The sequence below is a fragment of the Diadema antillarum genome, unplaced genomic scaffold (genome assembly GCF_040938485.1).
Source record: "Diadema antillarum isolate AM-2024a unplaced genomic scaffold, OU_Dant_1.0 seq00000574_RagTag, whole genome shotgun sequence".
NCBI classification, from domain to species: Eukaryota; Metazoa; Echinodermata; class Echinoidea; order Diadematoida; family Diadematidae; genus Diadema; species Diadema antillarum.
The window spans coordinates 45,164-63,827 of NW_027271510.1; the positions used below are offsets into that span (position 1 = coordinate 45,164).

The 18,664-nt window shown below is 38.3% G+C and overlaps 1 protein-coding gene across 1 annotated transcript; it reads left to right on the plus strand.

The window, feature by feature from the left end:
- Positions 1-5,123: 5,123 nt before the first annotated feature.
- Positions 5,124-18,214, plus strand: LOC139735382 (uncharacterized). Its single transcript, XM_071646132.1, has 3 exons — positions 5,124-5,452; positions 12,488-12,682; positions 16,066-18,214. The coding sequence occupies exons 1-3, from the start codon at positions 5,356-5,358 to the stop codon at positions 16,137-16,139; spliced, it is 366 nt and encodes a 121-aa protein (XP_071502233.1). The 5' UTR covers positions 5,124-5,355; the 3' UTR covers positions 16,140-18,214.
- Positions 18,215-18,664: the final 450 nt, after the last annotated feature.

The following is an 18,664-nucleotide window of genomic DNA, read 5'->3' on the forward strand; positions in this document are numbered from 1 at the left end:
ATTCATTATCATGCTCAAAAGCAAGAAATGCAAAAGTCATTATTTCTGGAAGAATTTAGAACTAATTCTCCCCTGTGTACAGCTTTAGAGTGTTGTATCTTTAAAAACATGTGCAGGGAATGAGCCTAGAAAACATTTCATTATCTAAGTGACTATCCCATGAATTATTAGAGTATATAGGGCTAATATTGCAAGTTCTTACAACCAAATCGTCTAAATGGGGCATTATTCAGTCACCCGCACACAGTCCCGATAAGAGGGTTTTTTTTTTCAAGTCATTTGTTTTTAACATCAAAATCACATGATTTCCCATTCACAAATTTTACCCAAACGCTATGCTTTTAAAGGAATGTTTCACATGGCAGCCTTTTTGCATTTCAACACAACAGTGTACCTACATGACAGGAAACACTTCCGCTACGCAATATTCAATGAAGTGATTGACTTATACATGAGTGTTTCACCATGCTTGGGTTTTGCAGTTAAAAGATCTTACAGCACTAAATATGGTCGAAATACATCTTGAATTTCAAGAGTGGCGACCAATACAAATAATCACTCATTACAGAATGTATAGGCCCTATGTGTGTGTGTGTTTTAAAGCATGTACACTGTACTCCACCATAAACATTTATATGTCTAAAAGTTGCTTGTAACGAGAGATATTAGCTGAAAAGCAGCAAGTTTGAACTTTAAGAAGGCAGCCTCGAAAGTGATCTGCAATTTTAGGGAGGGGAAAAGTGCATCTGAATATTCAACATCATGAGCCGGGATTATGCCCGAAATGTGAACTGTCTGTATTGCGTACAACATGAGATATGGGTCAAAATATACATTCTGGTATGGTGGCCATTTTGAATTTCAAGATGGCCACCTTTTATATCAAAATGAACCATCGTTTCAGAAAAAGATGTTTCAGAATGTCTGACAACATACGCATGCTCTCTGCCCCAAATTAGAACCTTACACAAAGCATACGATATGGATAGCGGTCCAATTACATTTGTTATGGTAGCCATTTTGAATTTCAAGATGGCCACTAAGGAAAATGATCCATCATTTAAAAAATGCATATATTAGCATGACTGACATCATAAGCATGCTTTTTGCCCCAAATTTATTCTCTACATAATGCTTACAACCTCAGATATGGGTAAAAATATATTTAGCTATGGCGGCCATTTTGAATTTCAAGATGGCTGCCTAAAAATTGTATCGAAGCCATCTACAATATTACAAAATGGTGTATCAGTATGTCTGACATCACAAACATGCTTTTTTGCATCAAATCTGAACCTTCTATGATGCTCACATTATGAGAATTGGGTCAAAATACAGTTTGCTATGGCGGCCATTTTGAAATTCAAAATGGCGACTGAAGACGTGGTCGGAAAAATGGAACCAAAGTTTTTTGGATTCAGCACCCCCAAATTGACCAAGTTAGCTAAAAAAATCAAATTTGGCACGAAAATCTCACGGGACCCAATATTTCGACATAGTAGACTCTACTATAAGCAGACACCAGGTCCTCATACCCCGGAGAAACGGGTGGACGTCAGGACCCCGACACCCACGGGTCATATAGCCCATGACTCAACGAGTCATACAACCCTCGAGCCATACAGCTTACGAGTCATACAGCCTCTACTTGGACATCAAGTGAACAAGGCCCATGAGCTCAACATGAAGTAAAATAGGCCCACGAGTCATGCGGTCCATTAAAGCTCTATACACTATATAGGTAAAGTCCCATGAGCTCGATACTAGGCAAATAAGGCCCATGAGACCAATGTCACATCTCGGGTTTTATGTACGCATGTGTCGACCTAATGTTGCCCCCTTTTTTTGCCTATAGTGTTGGACTCTATCGTGGGCCTTGTTTTCCTAACACCGACCTCATGGGCCTTATTTGCCTCATGTCGAGCTGATGGGCTTTTTTTGCCTTAAGTGCTGAACTCGTGGGTTGTATGACACACGGACCTTTTTATCAATGTTTAGCTCGTGGGTGTAGACCTTGTGGGATGACCCCTGAGGAAAATAATGATACAAATGTACTTTTTTCCCCCTGAAGGTGACGAAAACAAGAGCTATGTCTCAGGTTTAGTTTCGTTCTCTAAGTCAAATGATGAACTGTTTTAATACACGAGAACTTCACAACGATGCTTATATAGGCTTTACTTCAATGCGCGTTTATTCATTATTTTTCTTCCACTTTTGTGCTGAAGTAAGCAAGTCATTTCAATTCTTTTCTCCAACGCATAGGACTGAAACAAGTCACACGCTTTATGATAAGTGTACCTAATTAATATGTAAAATACGTTTTCTTGCCCCAATTCTGATAAATACTCGTATCCGACCCGCAACTCAAACGACGTTATGTCAAAAAAAAAAATCCTAAATAATCTCTGAAGACGTGTAAAGTATAAATACAATTTTCTTCATCTTCTCTTCGAACACAATCAAAACTGTGCACTTTATTGATACTATTTAAGGTAATCTAATGAAGAAAACGTTCTTAGCGAACACTGTGTCAAAAATTTCTCAGGCCAGTTTACTGCAAGCATGGTCCCCCCCTTCTCCGTATAAGTTGTATCATGAAAAAAAAATCATCTTACTATATACGTGAAGCAAATGTGATGATAATCATGAGATAAACGAAAAAGCTGCAGACATCCACACACACATACACACACAAAAACCCCCCAATGTTTTGCCCTTTTTTCTCTTTCAAGGCTGTCGTATCTTCAAGCTATCTGCTTATTTGACGACAGTCTTCTGCATTCACATTCCCAATACATGTACCATAATTCAGTTAGATCATTTGTTTCACTATCCTAAGTAGCTCCCAATCGACGTGTTTTCTTATTCTTTTCTTCAATCAGTTAGCAGCCCATTATACACGTAAATTTCAGTTATGTTCGGATGTACACACTGTATGCGTTATTGTGCTAAAAGAAAAGAAGAAGAAGAAGAAGAAATGACTGTCCATTGTATTTATCATTTGTAATGATAAGTAAATGCAGAAAATTTCGAATAGATTCATTTGAACTGAAATTGAATTGAAATTGAAACATTGCCGCGCACCAATAGGCTCCACTCTCATTTTTGTCATTTTTTTTTCCTGTTTACTTAATACAAAGAGACGATCAGGCATATCTCTTGCTTATTTTTAAACCCTCATCCTAATCTAGCTTGACCTCATAGCTAATGTTTGATTACATAGCCGATTCGTATGATCTTTTTTGTTCTTGAATGAGTGGCGGTCTTAAGCGTTTATTGCAAGCAGCTTTCGGAACCATCATGGTACGTGAATGAGTCTTGGATTGCCTCGACCAGCCGACTCGCATGTGGTCTACTTGGCATACGTCATGTACTTGGTGCGGGCCATGGTTCTGGTAGCGCGTGGGGAGGTTTATTCCATGCGAATGCGACGTTCGAAGAAAAATGCAATACTTCAAAAGTCAAAGTAGAGTATAATACTTGAAAGCTTTCAGGTTAGAAGTTATTCATGCATCCAGATGCTGTCATAGGGAAAGTGTTTTTAGAACGCACCGTATTATTGCCGTATCAGGGCAATTACCCCCAGCTGAAAGATTATAGTAAAGATTAGGGTTAGGGTGAGGATTAGATTCAGGATTGGGATTAGGGTTTGGGGCAAGAGAAAGGTCCGGGGTAATTGCCCAGGGGGGTATTGGTCTATGTAGACCCATTGTTGCCTTTGATAGCTGCATGCAATAAAATCACTCCTTTTCCAATTGAATACGATTTCTTATTTTGTATTGCGGCGTAGAGGTGATAACTTATAAATTTTCGAAAGGCTAGGACTTTTGATCGTGATAAAGTTTTCTGCTCAAGAAAGCAATTAAGTTTCAACTCGAGTGACTTGTAGGGTTTGGTTACCTTGAATAGTAATAGGGCTACTGTCAACTGCCTATAGAGTGCGCTGTTTGAAAGACTTTGGAGTGTTTCATGATGATTGTGCTTTTGGATGGGTGCTGTTCGTTATTCCGAAGGTTCGATATTCCGAAGGTTCGTTATTCCGAAGGTTCGTTAATCCGAAACACACAAATTCCCTATACCTAGAGGTTCGTTAATCCGAAAGTGAAAAAGGGTTCGTTAATCTGAACATTGGTGGCGTTATTCCGAAGGTTCGTTATTCCGAAGATTTGTTAATCTGAAAATGAAATTCGGAAAAACGAACCTTCGGAATAACGAATCTTCGGACTGAAGAGCCTTCGGAATGACGAACCTTCGGAATAACGAGCTGTAACCTTTTTGGATTTACACAACAAACTGCACATACACGGCAGAACGGGTGCACAGTCTTCAAATTCATCTGCCAGACTATTCAGTCAATATTGTCAGAGGGAAAGTTTGGACGATTGATTTTAATTCCCATAAGAACATATAGTGTTATTATTTGTTGGAATTGTTATCGTTATTATCATTATTATGATGCTTATTATTATTATTATCATTGTTATTGTTACTATTGTTATTATTGTCTACTCGTTCCTATACTGTAAACACCACAATAAATGTCGTTAATTAAACATGCATGTATATCTTATGTACTTCTTTGAATTGGATGAAGTGTTCGAGTTTCCGCCGAACTCTGGTCAGTGTGGTCCACGATGGCTCCAGGATTACGTATAATTTGACGGAAATGACGTAGGGACATGTTTATATCGTGATGAAGTACATGATATCGCAGGTCAGCGGCTACCGCCCACTAGTCGTCCACTCAGCCGAAAGATGCAGCCAATCAAAAGAGGCCGTGGGACCAATGTGTTTCCGAGTTTTCCCACTCTTCTCCCCGTAGGCGCTGCATGGCTCGACCACTACTCACAAAGTCAATCAGTCGTGTCGAAGACCGCTCCGTGAGCAGACGTGTTTGCGCGCGAGTTTTACTGAAGAGTGCTTCTTCCCGCCAAAAGACGAATCCGCCGTCCCTGTGCGCATTAAGTCAGCTGAAGAGGAGTGGACTAGAGATTCCCTTAACTGTGATTTCAGGGATTTTTTTTTCTCTCTCCTCCCATTTTTTGAACATCATTGTAATATAAGAAACGACCACTCGCTGTGTCACTGCTGACTGTTAGAGGAAAGTGACCTGCGCGCAACATAAAAACTCCAGAAGACTTTGTGGTATCGGTCACTTCTGGATTAGGAAAGAGAGAGAGAAGGAGAGCAGGGAACTAACGTGCAGAGATCCAAAGTTTGATAGCTGCTAACTTCGACAGAACGTCCACTTCAAGACGCTCGCGGCCGAATTCCGTCAACGGTGGTCTACGGTGTCTATAGCAAGCCAGTTGGGTCATTCAAGCAATCGTTGACGACCGGGAAAAGCCAGGAAAAATGAATCTGACACTAAGCAATCTTCTCCTTTTGGTCGTTGTTCTTCTCATAGGTGTCCAGACTGCTACTGCTCTCAGTATTACAGATGGATCACAAGGTGCGTTGCTCTTTTGATTACTTCTCTTGTGTTTGTGGTTGTGTTGATCATTATAACATTTTATCAATATTGTGAGCCAACCTAACTTCGAATTTTGGGCAAGAAATGATACGAGATTGGCAAGAATTGAAAAAAAGTAAATCGGCTTCCTTAGAACTTTGTTTGTAATTACGTTGCACCTTTCTTCCAAACTTGACAAGAATCGTCGACATGGTATCCTCACTTGGGCGGTCTTATTTTTTTGCTACGTTTTTCTTATTTGTTGGGCAATATATTTGCAATTCCACCTATCTTGTTCCTGTGTGTCACTATAAGTGGTATGGTAACTGCCCGCTCCTCGTGCTGGTAGTGGCTCCAACAGTTTGTGTTGTAGATGGGATACCTCACCCTTTTTTCCCGTAAACATTCTTCGAAACCCTATTATCGTGAAGTTATCGGTGACAGCAGGGTACTGTCCATGAGCACTTGATGAGGCAGCTCACTGATTGGTTAAAATGATGTTTCACAAGAGAGAAAAAAAGAATAAATAAAATAGCATCAACTAAACGTGTACTTGCGAAAGGCATTTCAATCTCAATCCTCCCCTCCTCCCCCCCCCCCCTCCTTCGAAAAAAAAAATATTGGATGTAAAATCTCGTTTCCCTCACCACTCAAGTATTTCTCATTTCGTTTTGCCTGCCGAAGTCTCCTGTACTTCTATTACACTTAGAGTTGATTGGTTTGTCATTTGAACGGCAGGTACACGCCATCTGTTTAGTTTGCATATGCATGAAATAACAACTGCTCGTCTTCTTTTTTTATCATCATGGAAATATGCCATATAATTGGATTAATAACTTACCTATTTTAAGTGTCATTGATTTGAGTGTTCCACTGACTGTTTTACATCTATCCATAACAAGGAATGCAGGAATAAGATAAAATCATACCATCAATTGAATGAATTAGGTGACGCTGAAAAGAGCTTGCTTCAACGGCCCATTTCACTACGTTGATTTGCGCAAAAGATTATACTTTACTGATATTATTTATAATAAATGTACATTGTAAATTTTCTTCATTGGTGTGATAGAAATAGAGGGACTCTTTATGTCCCTTGAATAAAAGCTGAAAATAAAAGTGCAATTTGAGTGTACGCAACCAAGAGAAGAAAATAATGTTGCTTTACTTGCTAACAACACTTAGGTATTCACCCAATGCACCCCAAGTACTCTTCCATTACTGACAGAATGAGTCATAATTATCTTTTAAACGGACATGAACAAAAATGGTATTATAAACCTCGTGGCAACTATTGGGTGTGTTCTCAGAATCCATTCTGCTGCATTATTTCAATATTTACTTGTTTGTGTCTTCATTAAAATCACCTCATTGATATAATCAAGATTACACAATAAGGAGCAAATGAAATTCCTGTAAATATCAGTTTTATCAAGTATGTAAGAAAAGTTTGTAAATGATCTCTCTTAATCATATGGTTTGAAATAAATTTAACCAATCGGGCCCCCGTTTTTTCAATCGCTTTTTTTCAGAAATTCAATCGCTTTAGCCTACTTATTTACAATTAATTACTAGACCAACTGGCGACGGTTAAAATTGTGCAGTAACATGTACGATAATTTTTTTCTTTTTATGTCACACGTAATATGTGAAATCATTAACCAAGCGTAAGACAGTGAACCATCGGAAAGATGCTAATAGAAGTGAACTTATTGATTTGAAACTCACCTTCAATACCAAAATGCACTCCCGTTGGGCGCCAATCTCTATCTTACCTCCATCAAACGTCTTTTTTTTTCTTAATTCCAGTGAATGACATAGCGATAGATAATTTTAAAATCTCAAACTACTAGAAACGACAACAATGATGCCGATGAACTTATACCAGTGATACTGGAAACAACGGAAATTATAGTGGGAATGATAATAATAATAATCATTTACATAATGATAATTATTATGATTATTGCAATATTTTTATGATGCCCGAAAAACTTGTTCTGAGCTATTTTCTGTAAACAGAATGTCTGTGTTTGTCCCCTTTTCCGAATTCATATTCACCGAGGGTTCATTACGCCTTGCCTGAGAAAATAATCTTTTATCAGGTTACCATGGTAAATATTCAAATACATCCACGTATTATAACAACAATCAGCTGACAATAAAAAAACAGCAGGTAAGGTAGGTCCTGGTAAGAGCGAAACAGGGGTAACTTCGGCCTATATGGCTGTATCTGCTATGTACAGAGAAATACAGCTTTTTAATTGTCAAGAAAAAAAAAGGAAAACTCTTTTTATCATCCACTAAGCATCATCTATTATACACAGAATCGATGTAATCTGTTTCGGACAAGAACAGAGAAAACGAAGAAATGATTAAACAGTTAAAGGCATAATTTACCATTTGCAGATGAAAGAAAAACTGAAGTTCTAATATTTGGGTTAGGGATAGTAACCACCACTGTAAAAATTTGAATCCGTATAATCGATGTTAAGTATTATCAAATACACAAAATGTGAACAATGCTATCATGAGAATGTTTTCAGACTAAACCGTCCACAGTAGTTATGGTTTATTGAGAAAAATCCTGATATCTCTTGATATTTTAGGCTTTATTGCAAAAATTGTATATGGTAGGATGTTTTGTGACACAACAGATCTACACACATGCATCAAATGTGATATCTTGAACATTTCTAAATCACTGCTCCCAAAGGTAAACATGACCTTTTTAACAGTTAAAAAAGGGCATGTACTGATAATTTAGCAGCTCATTCTTGTCATATTTTCATTTTCTATCTGCAAGAATTTTGAATATTTTCTTTTAACAGTAGTCGATCGTTCGCGCGGTGTTTGCATTATCTAACATGCAAGAATTCACAATTCTAATAAGCGTCAAAATCAAGTGGTTTGATATTCTTTCTTCTACAAGAGATGTACATCCCTACAGATTTGTTACTAAATGAAGGCCTTGTCCTGAACGGAAAAATGGTTAAGTTATAGCCAAATACAAACGGGATTACTCAACAATTAAGAATGAGCTTTTTGTCCTAACGAGAATTGATATTATTCATTTCAGCATTTAAGCCTGTCGTGATTGATATTAATACCCAATGCGGATCTTTTCTTATTCACGGTGGGGTGGACAATATAGACACGACGCATTAACAAATAGTTCAATGAAAGCTTCTACGTTCACCCGAACACACTAACAATAGCAAAAGAAAAACTGTCTATCATTTTGCATTTCTGTAAAGAACAAAATCCCTAACATGAAAGAAAAGTGAGTTGGTGTGAAGACCAATTTCTTTAAGGAGAAACGATTCATAAGAAATAAAGCTGATCTGCAAAAATGTGTTGAAGAAGGGGACTTGGTTATTAAGTCCCGTTTGACCGTTTGTTTCTTTTGAATTCGTGATAGTAGATTTCATTTTTTAGTAGAATTTGCCGTTTATCTTAAATTACAAAGAAACTCTCCCGTACGTCTACGACGTCTTTCTTTCCTTTTTTTTCCTCCATTGATATTTCGCTGAGCTTTCTAGTCGCTTTAGAATTGGTTTTTTTTTTTTCTCGCAAGTTATTATATAAATATATGAATATGTGTGTGTGTGTCTTGATGATAAAATAATGTAGCACACTGACCGCCTATGTAGACATCAATTCTTGCTGTGTGAAAGCGGTGAACATCCCACGTCTTTATTCGTTCATAAGTTTATGAACGAATAAAGTGGGTTATTCGTTCATAAGTTTATGAACGAATAAAGTGGGTTATTGACCTGAGGGCCACTGTAGGGCATATGGATTTCATTTTAATGTCATACACTCCTATATCTGTTTCCCTTTACTACCTTCTGCATTATGCATATTTCATGAGGCATGTCATTTATCTCCACAATTCTTGCTAGCCCCTTTACACAGTTGAGCATAATGACACGTGGCGTGAGGAGACGTTAGTTTCCGAATTGTTTTCGACATGTAATTAGCAAAGTAATACGAAACTTAGGCAAAATTCCATCTAAAGATTAAAGTATGGCGGAACGAAAAAGGGATTGTATTGCTGACATTTATCTCCTGTGGTGGTATGCTCGTATTCTAAATTTACGATTATTCAGTTCTCTTATAAGCAACGCAGCTCTAGCCTTAATTTCTTAAATTCCTCTACGTATGTTACAAAATGTAAAAACACAGCATGATACTGCAGTTTCTGTTTTGTCATGTTTGCTTCAGCGAGTACTCTGACATTTTGGGATATAACTTTAATTATCGAATCAGCTTTCGTCATGGAGAAGGTCTGGTCGGACCGGCTCCTCAATAAAAGATGATATGGAGAATACAGAATATACGAAGATTATTTCATCAAAATAAATGGAGAAACGTATCATGCGTTTGCAAGACGGTTTAGCTAGTTTTATCAATGTTAATTCCAAGTCAAAGAAAAAAAAAGAATCTTACTCCAGAAATAGAAGAGATATAACAACGTATGACGCAATATCATCAGCTAGCTTCCCATTGTACCTAATGCCACTGAATGAGCCCCCGCAGATCCAAGGATGTGCGGAAAATAAACGCGTGAGTGCGCTTTCAGTTCGGAGAAAAGAAAGACATGAAAACAATGACAATATGAATTAAGGCATGTTGTAAAGAAGCAAACACACATGAAAATGAAAGTATTTCGGACTCCACAGAGGTATTATTTCAATTCAATTCAAAGTTTATTTTCTTTTTCGACAAAACATATACATTTCCCTTTCTTTGGTAACAAAAACTTAGGTAAACAAAACATTGTGGAATGAATTGACTATGAAATAATTGTGGAACTTATAGTAATTATACATTGTCATGGAAACTGATGTAGTCGAAATGAACCTCACTAAAATTTTGTTTTCGAGGAGGTGAAAGATACTGAATAAGGAAACATTGTGACATCAGTTTTTCATAAGGCCATTTGATAACATTTCCTGATTTTATGCAAGATAACAACATTGGTCTTCAGCGCAACTTGTGTAGGGTGCCACTTCCGGGTTTCTTCAGCTGACAAAAAAAAAAGACAAAACAAAGAAAATGGTCTTCAGCGCGAAAACAAAGCCTTACTGCGCTCACATTTCAAGGTTTCTATCTATTTCTCTTTCTAGTGCCACTTGACGCACTTCGGGGTAAAAAAAAAAAGTGTGGGGGGGGGGGGGGGGCAAGTGACACCTGATGTATTCCTTTGTATGGTGCCAAAAAAGTGCCCTCCTCCCCCGTTCTGCCAGCCCTGAGTCATTTCTCCATGAATAATACACTGCTTTGGCGTACTTATTTCAACAAACTGTAAGGCAAGGCAACACAAAACAAGAGCATATAAGTGATACCGCTCCAGAAGGGGAGGCTAGTGGGGGCATTCTCTCCTTGTTTAAATCAAACGCAGGCGCCATTTATTTCATTATCAATTAAATCTCTGATGATCGATGGAAAAAACGAGTGAAAAATGGTGAGCACTTGACGGAAGAGGAGAAGAGATTCTTTGAACATTTTCATGCAAAAGTGTATTGAAAGTAATGTGTCTGATGTGAAGCCCCTTTTGAAATATAATATACCTGCCGTTCTTTTAAATTCATATCTTCTCGAGATAAGAATCATCTCGAAAAGATGTGAATGTAAAAGAACGGTAGGTATCATGCTGCCTGTATATTCAAATTATACACTAAACCGCCCGCTTTATACACGGGAAAAGTTGCTGTTTATCGATCATCGTGAAGGGTCTGCATACAACTTTTGCTGCATTCTTTACCCTCCACAAAGCAAGGATGTGGCTCAAAGACAGATGAATAAAATGCTAATGCAGCTTAGCTACTTGGAGTTCAGTCAAAGGCACCGGGCTCTCACTTAATTGTCTTCATGACATATTCCCGTCTGCATTTCCTATATATTTCCACAACGACTTCCCCCTCTTCAAGCAAACACTTTACAGATATCGAAGTTCTCATGTGCTACATAATCTTATTGTAACAGACTGACGCATCCGGATTGTATCGTGTAAGCACTAGAAGTCTATCAAATACAACCAAGGGAGTTTGACTTGACAAGTGGTCAAACAGAATCGAGTGCTCCCTCCGGGCGTGAATGTAATGTAATCATTATTAGGCTTATATGTGCATTTAACGCTATTTTTATTCGGGAAGGGGGGGGGGGGGCTTATGGGACAAATTGACGTCGAACTCCCTGAGAGGGTTCACTTACGAAGGTTTCCAGTATCTTTATATGACAGTATGATAATTGTCCATTACATCATTTCACATTCAGCGACCTGTGGAAATGAAGGAAGAGACGAAACCCGCTTCGCGTAATTGTCTGGAGTAGTCTGCGGAATTTTATCCCCATCATCCCACTTCTCCTAAAGATCCAGAAAAATAGAAATGTCATTTGCTATGTGGTTTCACCCACAGAAAATTAGCTCTTACTGACGACAACATTAACAACGACAACAATAATAATGATAACAACAACTAGCCTTAGGGATGGGGCCGGTGCACATGCAGTAAACCGCGAAATCATTTACAAACACATACATACTCAACAAGGCAAAACAAAATATCATGTATTTCAGGAAAGATATTATTACAAAGCAAGCAGCTTACTTTTATTTCGATGCATTCTCAGTGTCAGCCAATTTCTGGCAATGTACAACGTCAAAACACATCATAGCGTCAGAGAAAGAAACTTTAATGTCCGTTTTCCCGTTACCTCAAAAGGAGAACGCCGTATGCTGTAAAGAAATTTAATGAATATTACATCAGAGAATTCATTATTGAATAATTGAATTGATCTTTTTTTTCACACTAAAATCCATATGGTCAGATAACACTTTTCTCAAGTGATAATTGTTTTTATTTATCATTTGAATGGATTTTATGATGAGAAAGAATACCATTTCATTAGCCAAAATACTACCTAACTCTTCTATGTTAAAAACGAGTTTACTACCATCACAAAAGTATAATGAATATGTCTATAATTCAAACCCCTTCTCTTTTTCCCCGTTTTCCCCCATTCCAGCTGGTTCGACATGGGCAATGGAAGAAGAAGAACAGCCGGCCGAATACAGAAACGTACTCAAATTGCTGAAATACGAAATTTTGATAAAACTGATGAATGATTTGTGCGACGAGCTCGACATGTGTCCACCCAGCCAGGTCCCCATCCGACAGCCGCCGGTCGTGAGGCGAGGCGAAAATACAGAAATGAGGAGAGGTAAAAAGTGAAGTCCTATATCAGGCCTAATATTATCGATGGAGAGAATGGTTAAGTGGCGCGGACCCAATATTATACTATCGTCCTATATGATTGAGACTGCGGTTGTGAAAAAAGCTTGAGTGCGCATGACGTGTCACGTGGTATGGTGTGCCGATTACCGGAAAGATTGACGCCTTTATTTTAGTGTTAACCCGTTCCATGCCGAATTCTGAAATCCCCATAGATTTAATACACAGGCCGCCAGGTTCCCGTAGGGAATGGATTAACTTTCAGTGTTAACCAGCAATCAATGATAAGTTTTATAAACAGACCATTATAGCAAAAACACTGCAATAAGTTTGAAAGATAGAAGCAATAAATCGTTCTTTGGTAAAGAATTATGCCAAGAAGAGAAAGGAAACAAAAAACCTGCAGCAGTTGTTTCTGAAATCATATCAAGTTTTAATGACCACATTGATGCTTGAAATGCACTGTCACTACCAACATGTAGGCGGACCTATATTGAGGTATATGTCAGATGCATGGCATCTTTATGAATATTACATATTCACATGTTCCCTGTCACAGGACAGAACGTGTTCCCGTTCAGGTTTCAATCCTCTTTTCCCGAAAATGAGGTCCTAATATTCTCCCACAAAATGATGCAAGTAATGGGGATTATTCCGACTGATTGACAAATTGCCCTGCATTTTTATTACGTCGATGTATACGGCAATTTGTCATCAGTCGATTGGAATAAACATAAATGATCGCAAGAATCATTAGTTTGAATATGGTGGATTATTAGTAAGCTCTTATATCGTTTCGAAGAATCCGACATGATGGATACGTCTGCAAAAGCCATAAGCATAATGTGATTCTAACCGTGTGTGGTATGTGTATTGATGTAATTATGTAGTGCATGAGTGTGCATAATGTACTATGTGCGTGTACGTAGAGTTAGTGAGCAAATGAAGTCTGAATGCTTCCTGTTGTTTTTATTTTTTAAAAGATTAAATGGAGCTGTGCCTTGGTGGACGATTTACCAGAGAAAGAGAGAGAGAGAGAGAGAGAGAGAGAGAGAGAGGGAGAATCACGGTAACATGTCATACACAAAAGAAAAATCACATATCATATTCAAATTTATTCTTACTTATGTTAGTTAGAGAAAATATCTAATTTATCAACCTACTACTTATTCGAAGAAAGATTTACTGTTTAGAAACCAATAATTGCTTTATCTACTCTCATACATTTCTGTCCTTCAAGCCAGCCGGTAGTATGAGAGTGACTTTACATACGATATGGCTTTCTGCTCTGTGGTAGCGTTCACTTTTTATTAGGGATTTTCCCTTCCGCTAAAAAAAAAGAGCCTCGGATATATAGGAAAGAAATCGTCTAAATTCAACTCAGAAACGAAACAAGATTGACACTGTGACATATCATGAATATGATATGATTGGTTACATCTCCATGATACCTTGATGTTTTCGAGTCGAAAGCACAGTTCAGCTGTATTCGTTGATTACTCATGACAGCAGCATTACGATAATGTAGTTTACATGTGTTAGAAGATAAGTTTAAAAGCAGCTTGCTCGACCCATGGCACACTGAACCTTGACGGACATGTGGATTAATGTAGACAGAGTCTTTTTTTTTCAAAGCCATCGACAACTTGAATTTTTGGGTGTATTTCAGTGTTAACTTAGTTGCGTCAAATTAGGGTCCGCTATAGTGAAAGATAGTGAAGAAAGTAAATGGAGAAATTATACATCGCAGATCAGTGACATAAGCGCATTTATTTCATTTTGAAGAAGCACTCAGAAAAGACAGAACATGTCAAAGTTGATTCATATTGCGAATATCTTACTTTCTGTTAACGTATTCCTATTTAATGACTGATGTTTGTTAAATCTCAAAATCTAACATGAAAACTTTTCCTAAGAAAGTCATCAGTGAATGCCATCTGATTTATCCCGTCATCAGTCGAATATGGTCAAGTACATTAACGTCATCCGAGATTTTGCGTAAACTCTTGTTTTCACAAATGGGAAGAAGACATCTAACACAAAGATTTGTACTTCAGAAAATGAGAGATGAAGAAGCCATGAGATGGCGTGTGTAGTGGTCGTCGGCTGCAGCTTGTATAGATTCAAGAGGTTATTACATGGCCTTCATAATTGTTATGACTACGCTTGAAAAACATCGGCCATTTTCACTTTTGAATTCCATTTTGTCTCTTATTCTGTTCTACCTACTTCTTTCAAGATGAGGGTGATTCAAGATCCCCTTAGCTCATATTCAGACTGATGCAAAGACATCAGATACCATTTAAAAAAAATTAACAACTTGATTTGTACATTGTACTTCAGTTTTAAGTTAATTGTGTCAAAACTCCGGCGCAGACCAGTGACCTAAGCGCATTCACTTCAATTTTTGAAAAAGCACACAGAAAGCACATGATATGCCAAAGCTAATATACAGATTGCGAATACACTGTATCTAACTTTCTGCTGACGTGTTCCGGTATAATGATTGATATTTATTAAACCTCAAAATCTTAGATGAAAACTTTTCCTAAGAAATTCCTCAGTGAGCACTGGTTGATTTACCGCGTCACCAGTAGAATATGGTCAAGTTCATTAACGTCATCCGAGATTTTGCGTCAATTCTTGTTTGCAAAAATCTGAAGAAGATTTGTACCGTCAGAAAATGAGAGATCAAGAAGCCATGAGCGGACATGGCGTGTGTAGAGGTCTTCAGCTGCAGCTTGTATAGCTTCAGGAGGTCATCGCAAAACATGAGCTTTTATTCATTTTATTACTTTTTGTCTCTTATTCTCCTCTACCATCTTCTTTCTAGATGAGGTTGATTTGATTATCTTCACTTAAACCCAGAGCGCAACATAGCTGCCGTAGCACGATGCTATAATGATAGCGTTCACCAATAGTTATCTCAGAGTGAAGAATTTAAAGCAAAAACCCTTAAAAATTCCTAGACTCATGAATTGGGGTCATCCCACCAGACCTACACCCACGAGGCATACGTCCCACGAGTTCGACGTAGAAAAAAGGTGTAGGAGTCATCCAGCCCACGAGTCATACAGCCCATGAGTTCGAAACTAGGCAAATAAGACCCATGAGTTCGACACTGGGTAAAAACAACCCACGAACTCGACAATACAACACGGGGCTTAATGTATCGGTCTCGTGGGCCTTGTTTGCTTTCAATGCCGAACTCAAGGGCTGTATAACTCATGGGCTGTATGACTCGTGGGCTGTATGACTCGTGGGTGTCGGCCTCATGACGCATGCCCGATGAATCTTCCTCCCGAACTCGTTATATCTGGTCTCATGTTTGTTTTATTCTTTTTGTTCTCTTGTTTTGCTTCTGTTTGTTAGCGCCTCATCTATTCTGGAGGACAGGAGTGCTGCACCAGATGGGATCCAAATCCAACTTGAAGTCTGGCAATTGAAAGGAGGCGGGAACTACAAGCACTGGAAGCTGGGGCGTTATCAAATGACGTTTAATAACGTAGTCAATCTCCTAGATGTTTTTGTTTAATCGCATATTGGGCACAAGGTCCCAGTCCCGAAAGTCTTCAATTTATAAAACACCACATAGAAGATGATTACTTAAGATGCATTCCGGGCCAACGTAAAATGTTCATTTTTGGAGGTTATGATGTTTTTCTGCATGTGTTTTTGTTTTTTGTTTTTGAATTTCTACTTGCACTCCCACACGTGAAGCAGACAAACAAAAATTAATCAAATTTTCGTCTGATTTACGTATACTCTCCTTTTTTTCTTTTTAGAATGACAATAACATTTCTATGTAAATGTGAAGGAGAATGGTTCGATGTTTTCGCAAACTTGAAGCAATACTTCAATTTATCGACATTTTGTAGAGAGAGAGAAAAAAACCCCCCAGAAATATCAGTTTTTGAAGTGGTTGTTATGTCAAAGCACAATTTAACATTTGACCTAATTTTGAACTTGTTCATCGTACAAGCCTTCTCTCTCCAATGTCTGTATGTATGACCGGAGTTCTAGTGATATCAAGTGTGCGTAAAAGTCATAGTTTTATACCTAAATGTGTCCTGCTTCTTACAAGGATTTTTTTTTTTTCGTGTACGTTGCCCGGTAACAGGCTCTTGTACTGTTCGCATGTCTGATGTAGCATTTACAGTATCACATAACGAGAATGCATCACACACTTTACTGGCCACGTTTATCCAGGTACGATTCCAAAATAAATACGTCTCATCTAGCCAGTGGAAATCGTTGATAGCTCATTGTGTCACGACGAGATTGCTTCAGCGGCAATCCACCCAGACACTTGTAAACCGGTCCACTCGACAGGGACTCGAGGGCTCGCGCCGAGGACACTCTACCCAGCGTTAAAAGCCCATTGAGCTCCCGGGTCTGGCGTGTGTAACAAACCTCTGCGGACTCCTCGTCAGGGTGCCTTCCAACAGCAAAACGTTTGATTTTGGAATTCATGAATACCAAACAAGGCAGCTTTTCTCGGTGCGAATCGGAACGATAATCCATCGTTCATTCACCTCGTAGTTGCAGGAAGGCAACAAGTCAATCTAGTGACCAGCTTGGTAATCGAACGCCGGGGATGGAAAATAAAATTTGTGATTGAACACGCTGAGGCCCAATTCCAATGACAGTGTTCCTTAAAAGCTGCATGTCTTAATTTTCCCATCGACAACAGGGCTGATCATGATCCTTTCCCACTGGGCTATGGTAAAAGAGGAAAGTTCATGTCAAGCATGACCCAGTTTGCTATGAATTTCTCATGCTTTTACAAAATGCCTTTAATGGAAGCATAATGGCGCGGTGTATCAATCATTAAGCCGTGCTTTATGGTTGTATGCTACTAATCGTAGTCCTTTCACTTTCGATTCCATGGTGACCGAAAACGCAACTTATGTTTGAATAAGTAGAGGGATGTCAATGCTGCGGCTTCGTTCCAAGAAATCTGGTCATTTGCCATTTCCTTTATTTACGCGGGCACTCTAATACCCTCTCGACAAATTGAATAATACACCGGGAGATACTTTCCATTAGGATATGACTGGATGTTGTGATGGGCTTGTGGAATGGGGTGACATTTAAAATGCCACATTTAAAAGGGCACTGCGGTTCATTTTGGCCAAGTGGTGAATATACTATTTCAGTTTTAGCGTCTTTCCCTTGCTTGCACGTGATTAAGAACATCTTGTACCCATTTGCCTTAATTTTTCAGCACGACCTGTTAACACAGGGCCTAATGGCAAAGAACGCTCATCATTCTTAAGAGCCCCCCCCCCCCCCCGCCCCCACACACATTATACTCGAACTCTTCCACTTCGTTTATCAATTCTTAGGGGGTAATGATATGTTAAAATGGAGATTTGTACATTACTTAATACGGTTTGCAATTGTAATATGTGAGACTATGTAGACAAAAACATACCAGAAACGAAAATGCATATTCTATCCCAGTGTCTGGTGACTTTGATATCATTTTAAAGTTATGGATTTCGTAGAAGTAAATGAAAATGTGCAATTGATACATGGTTATGCCTGTCATGATTGTTCTTTCTGTGTCTAACGTGCGGTGGACTGCGGTTCGAGTGGAAACTTGATTTGATTTGATTTGATTTGATTTGATTTATTTCTGCATTTTTCAAAAAGTATATACAACATAACAAACAATTTCACAATGCTATTCACATGATATCCAACAGAAAATGAAAATAGATATAATCATATATAAAATATAATTAATGAAATACTGTATATGTGAATTATAATCATACAAAAACAATTGAAAAATCATTGATTATTCAATCGTATTAATACGTACAAAATGCAGGAGACCGTCATCTTAAGCTGAAGCTTGAGTTTGATGGCGGCCTCTGGAAAAGCGTATATATGGCTTATACTTCTTTACAAATCGTTTAAAGGGATGGTACAGTATTGGTGGAGATGAAAATTGGGCTTTTAA

Excerpts from the sequence above, each read along its gene's own strand:
- LOC139735382 (XM_071646132.1), top strand. The coding sequence starts at position 5,356 with ATGAATCTGACACTAAGCAATCTTCTCCTTTTGGTCGTTGTTCTTCTC. Across the intron at positions 5,453-12,487 it reads TATTACAGATGGATCACAAG|CTGGTTCGACATGGGCAATG; the intron begins GTGCGTTGCTCT and ends CCCCCATTCCAG. Across the intron at positions 12,683-16,065 it reads AAATACAGAAATGAGGAGAG|CGCCTCATCTATTCTGGAGG; the intron begins GTAAAAAGTGAA and ends TCTGTTTGTTAG.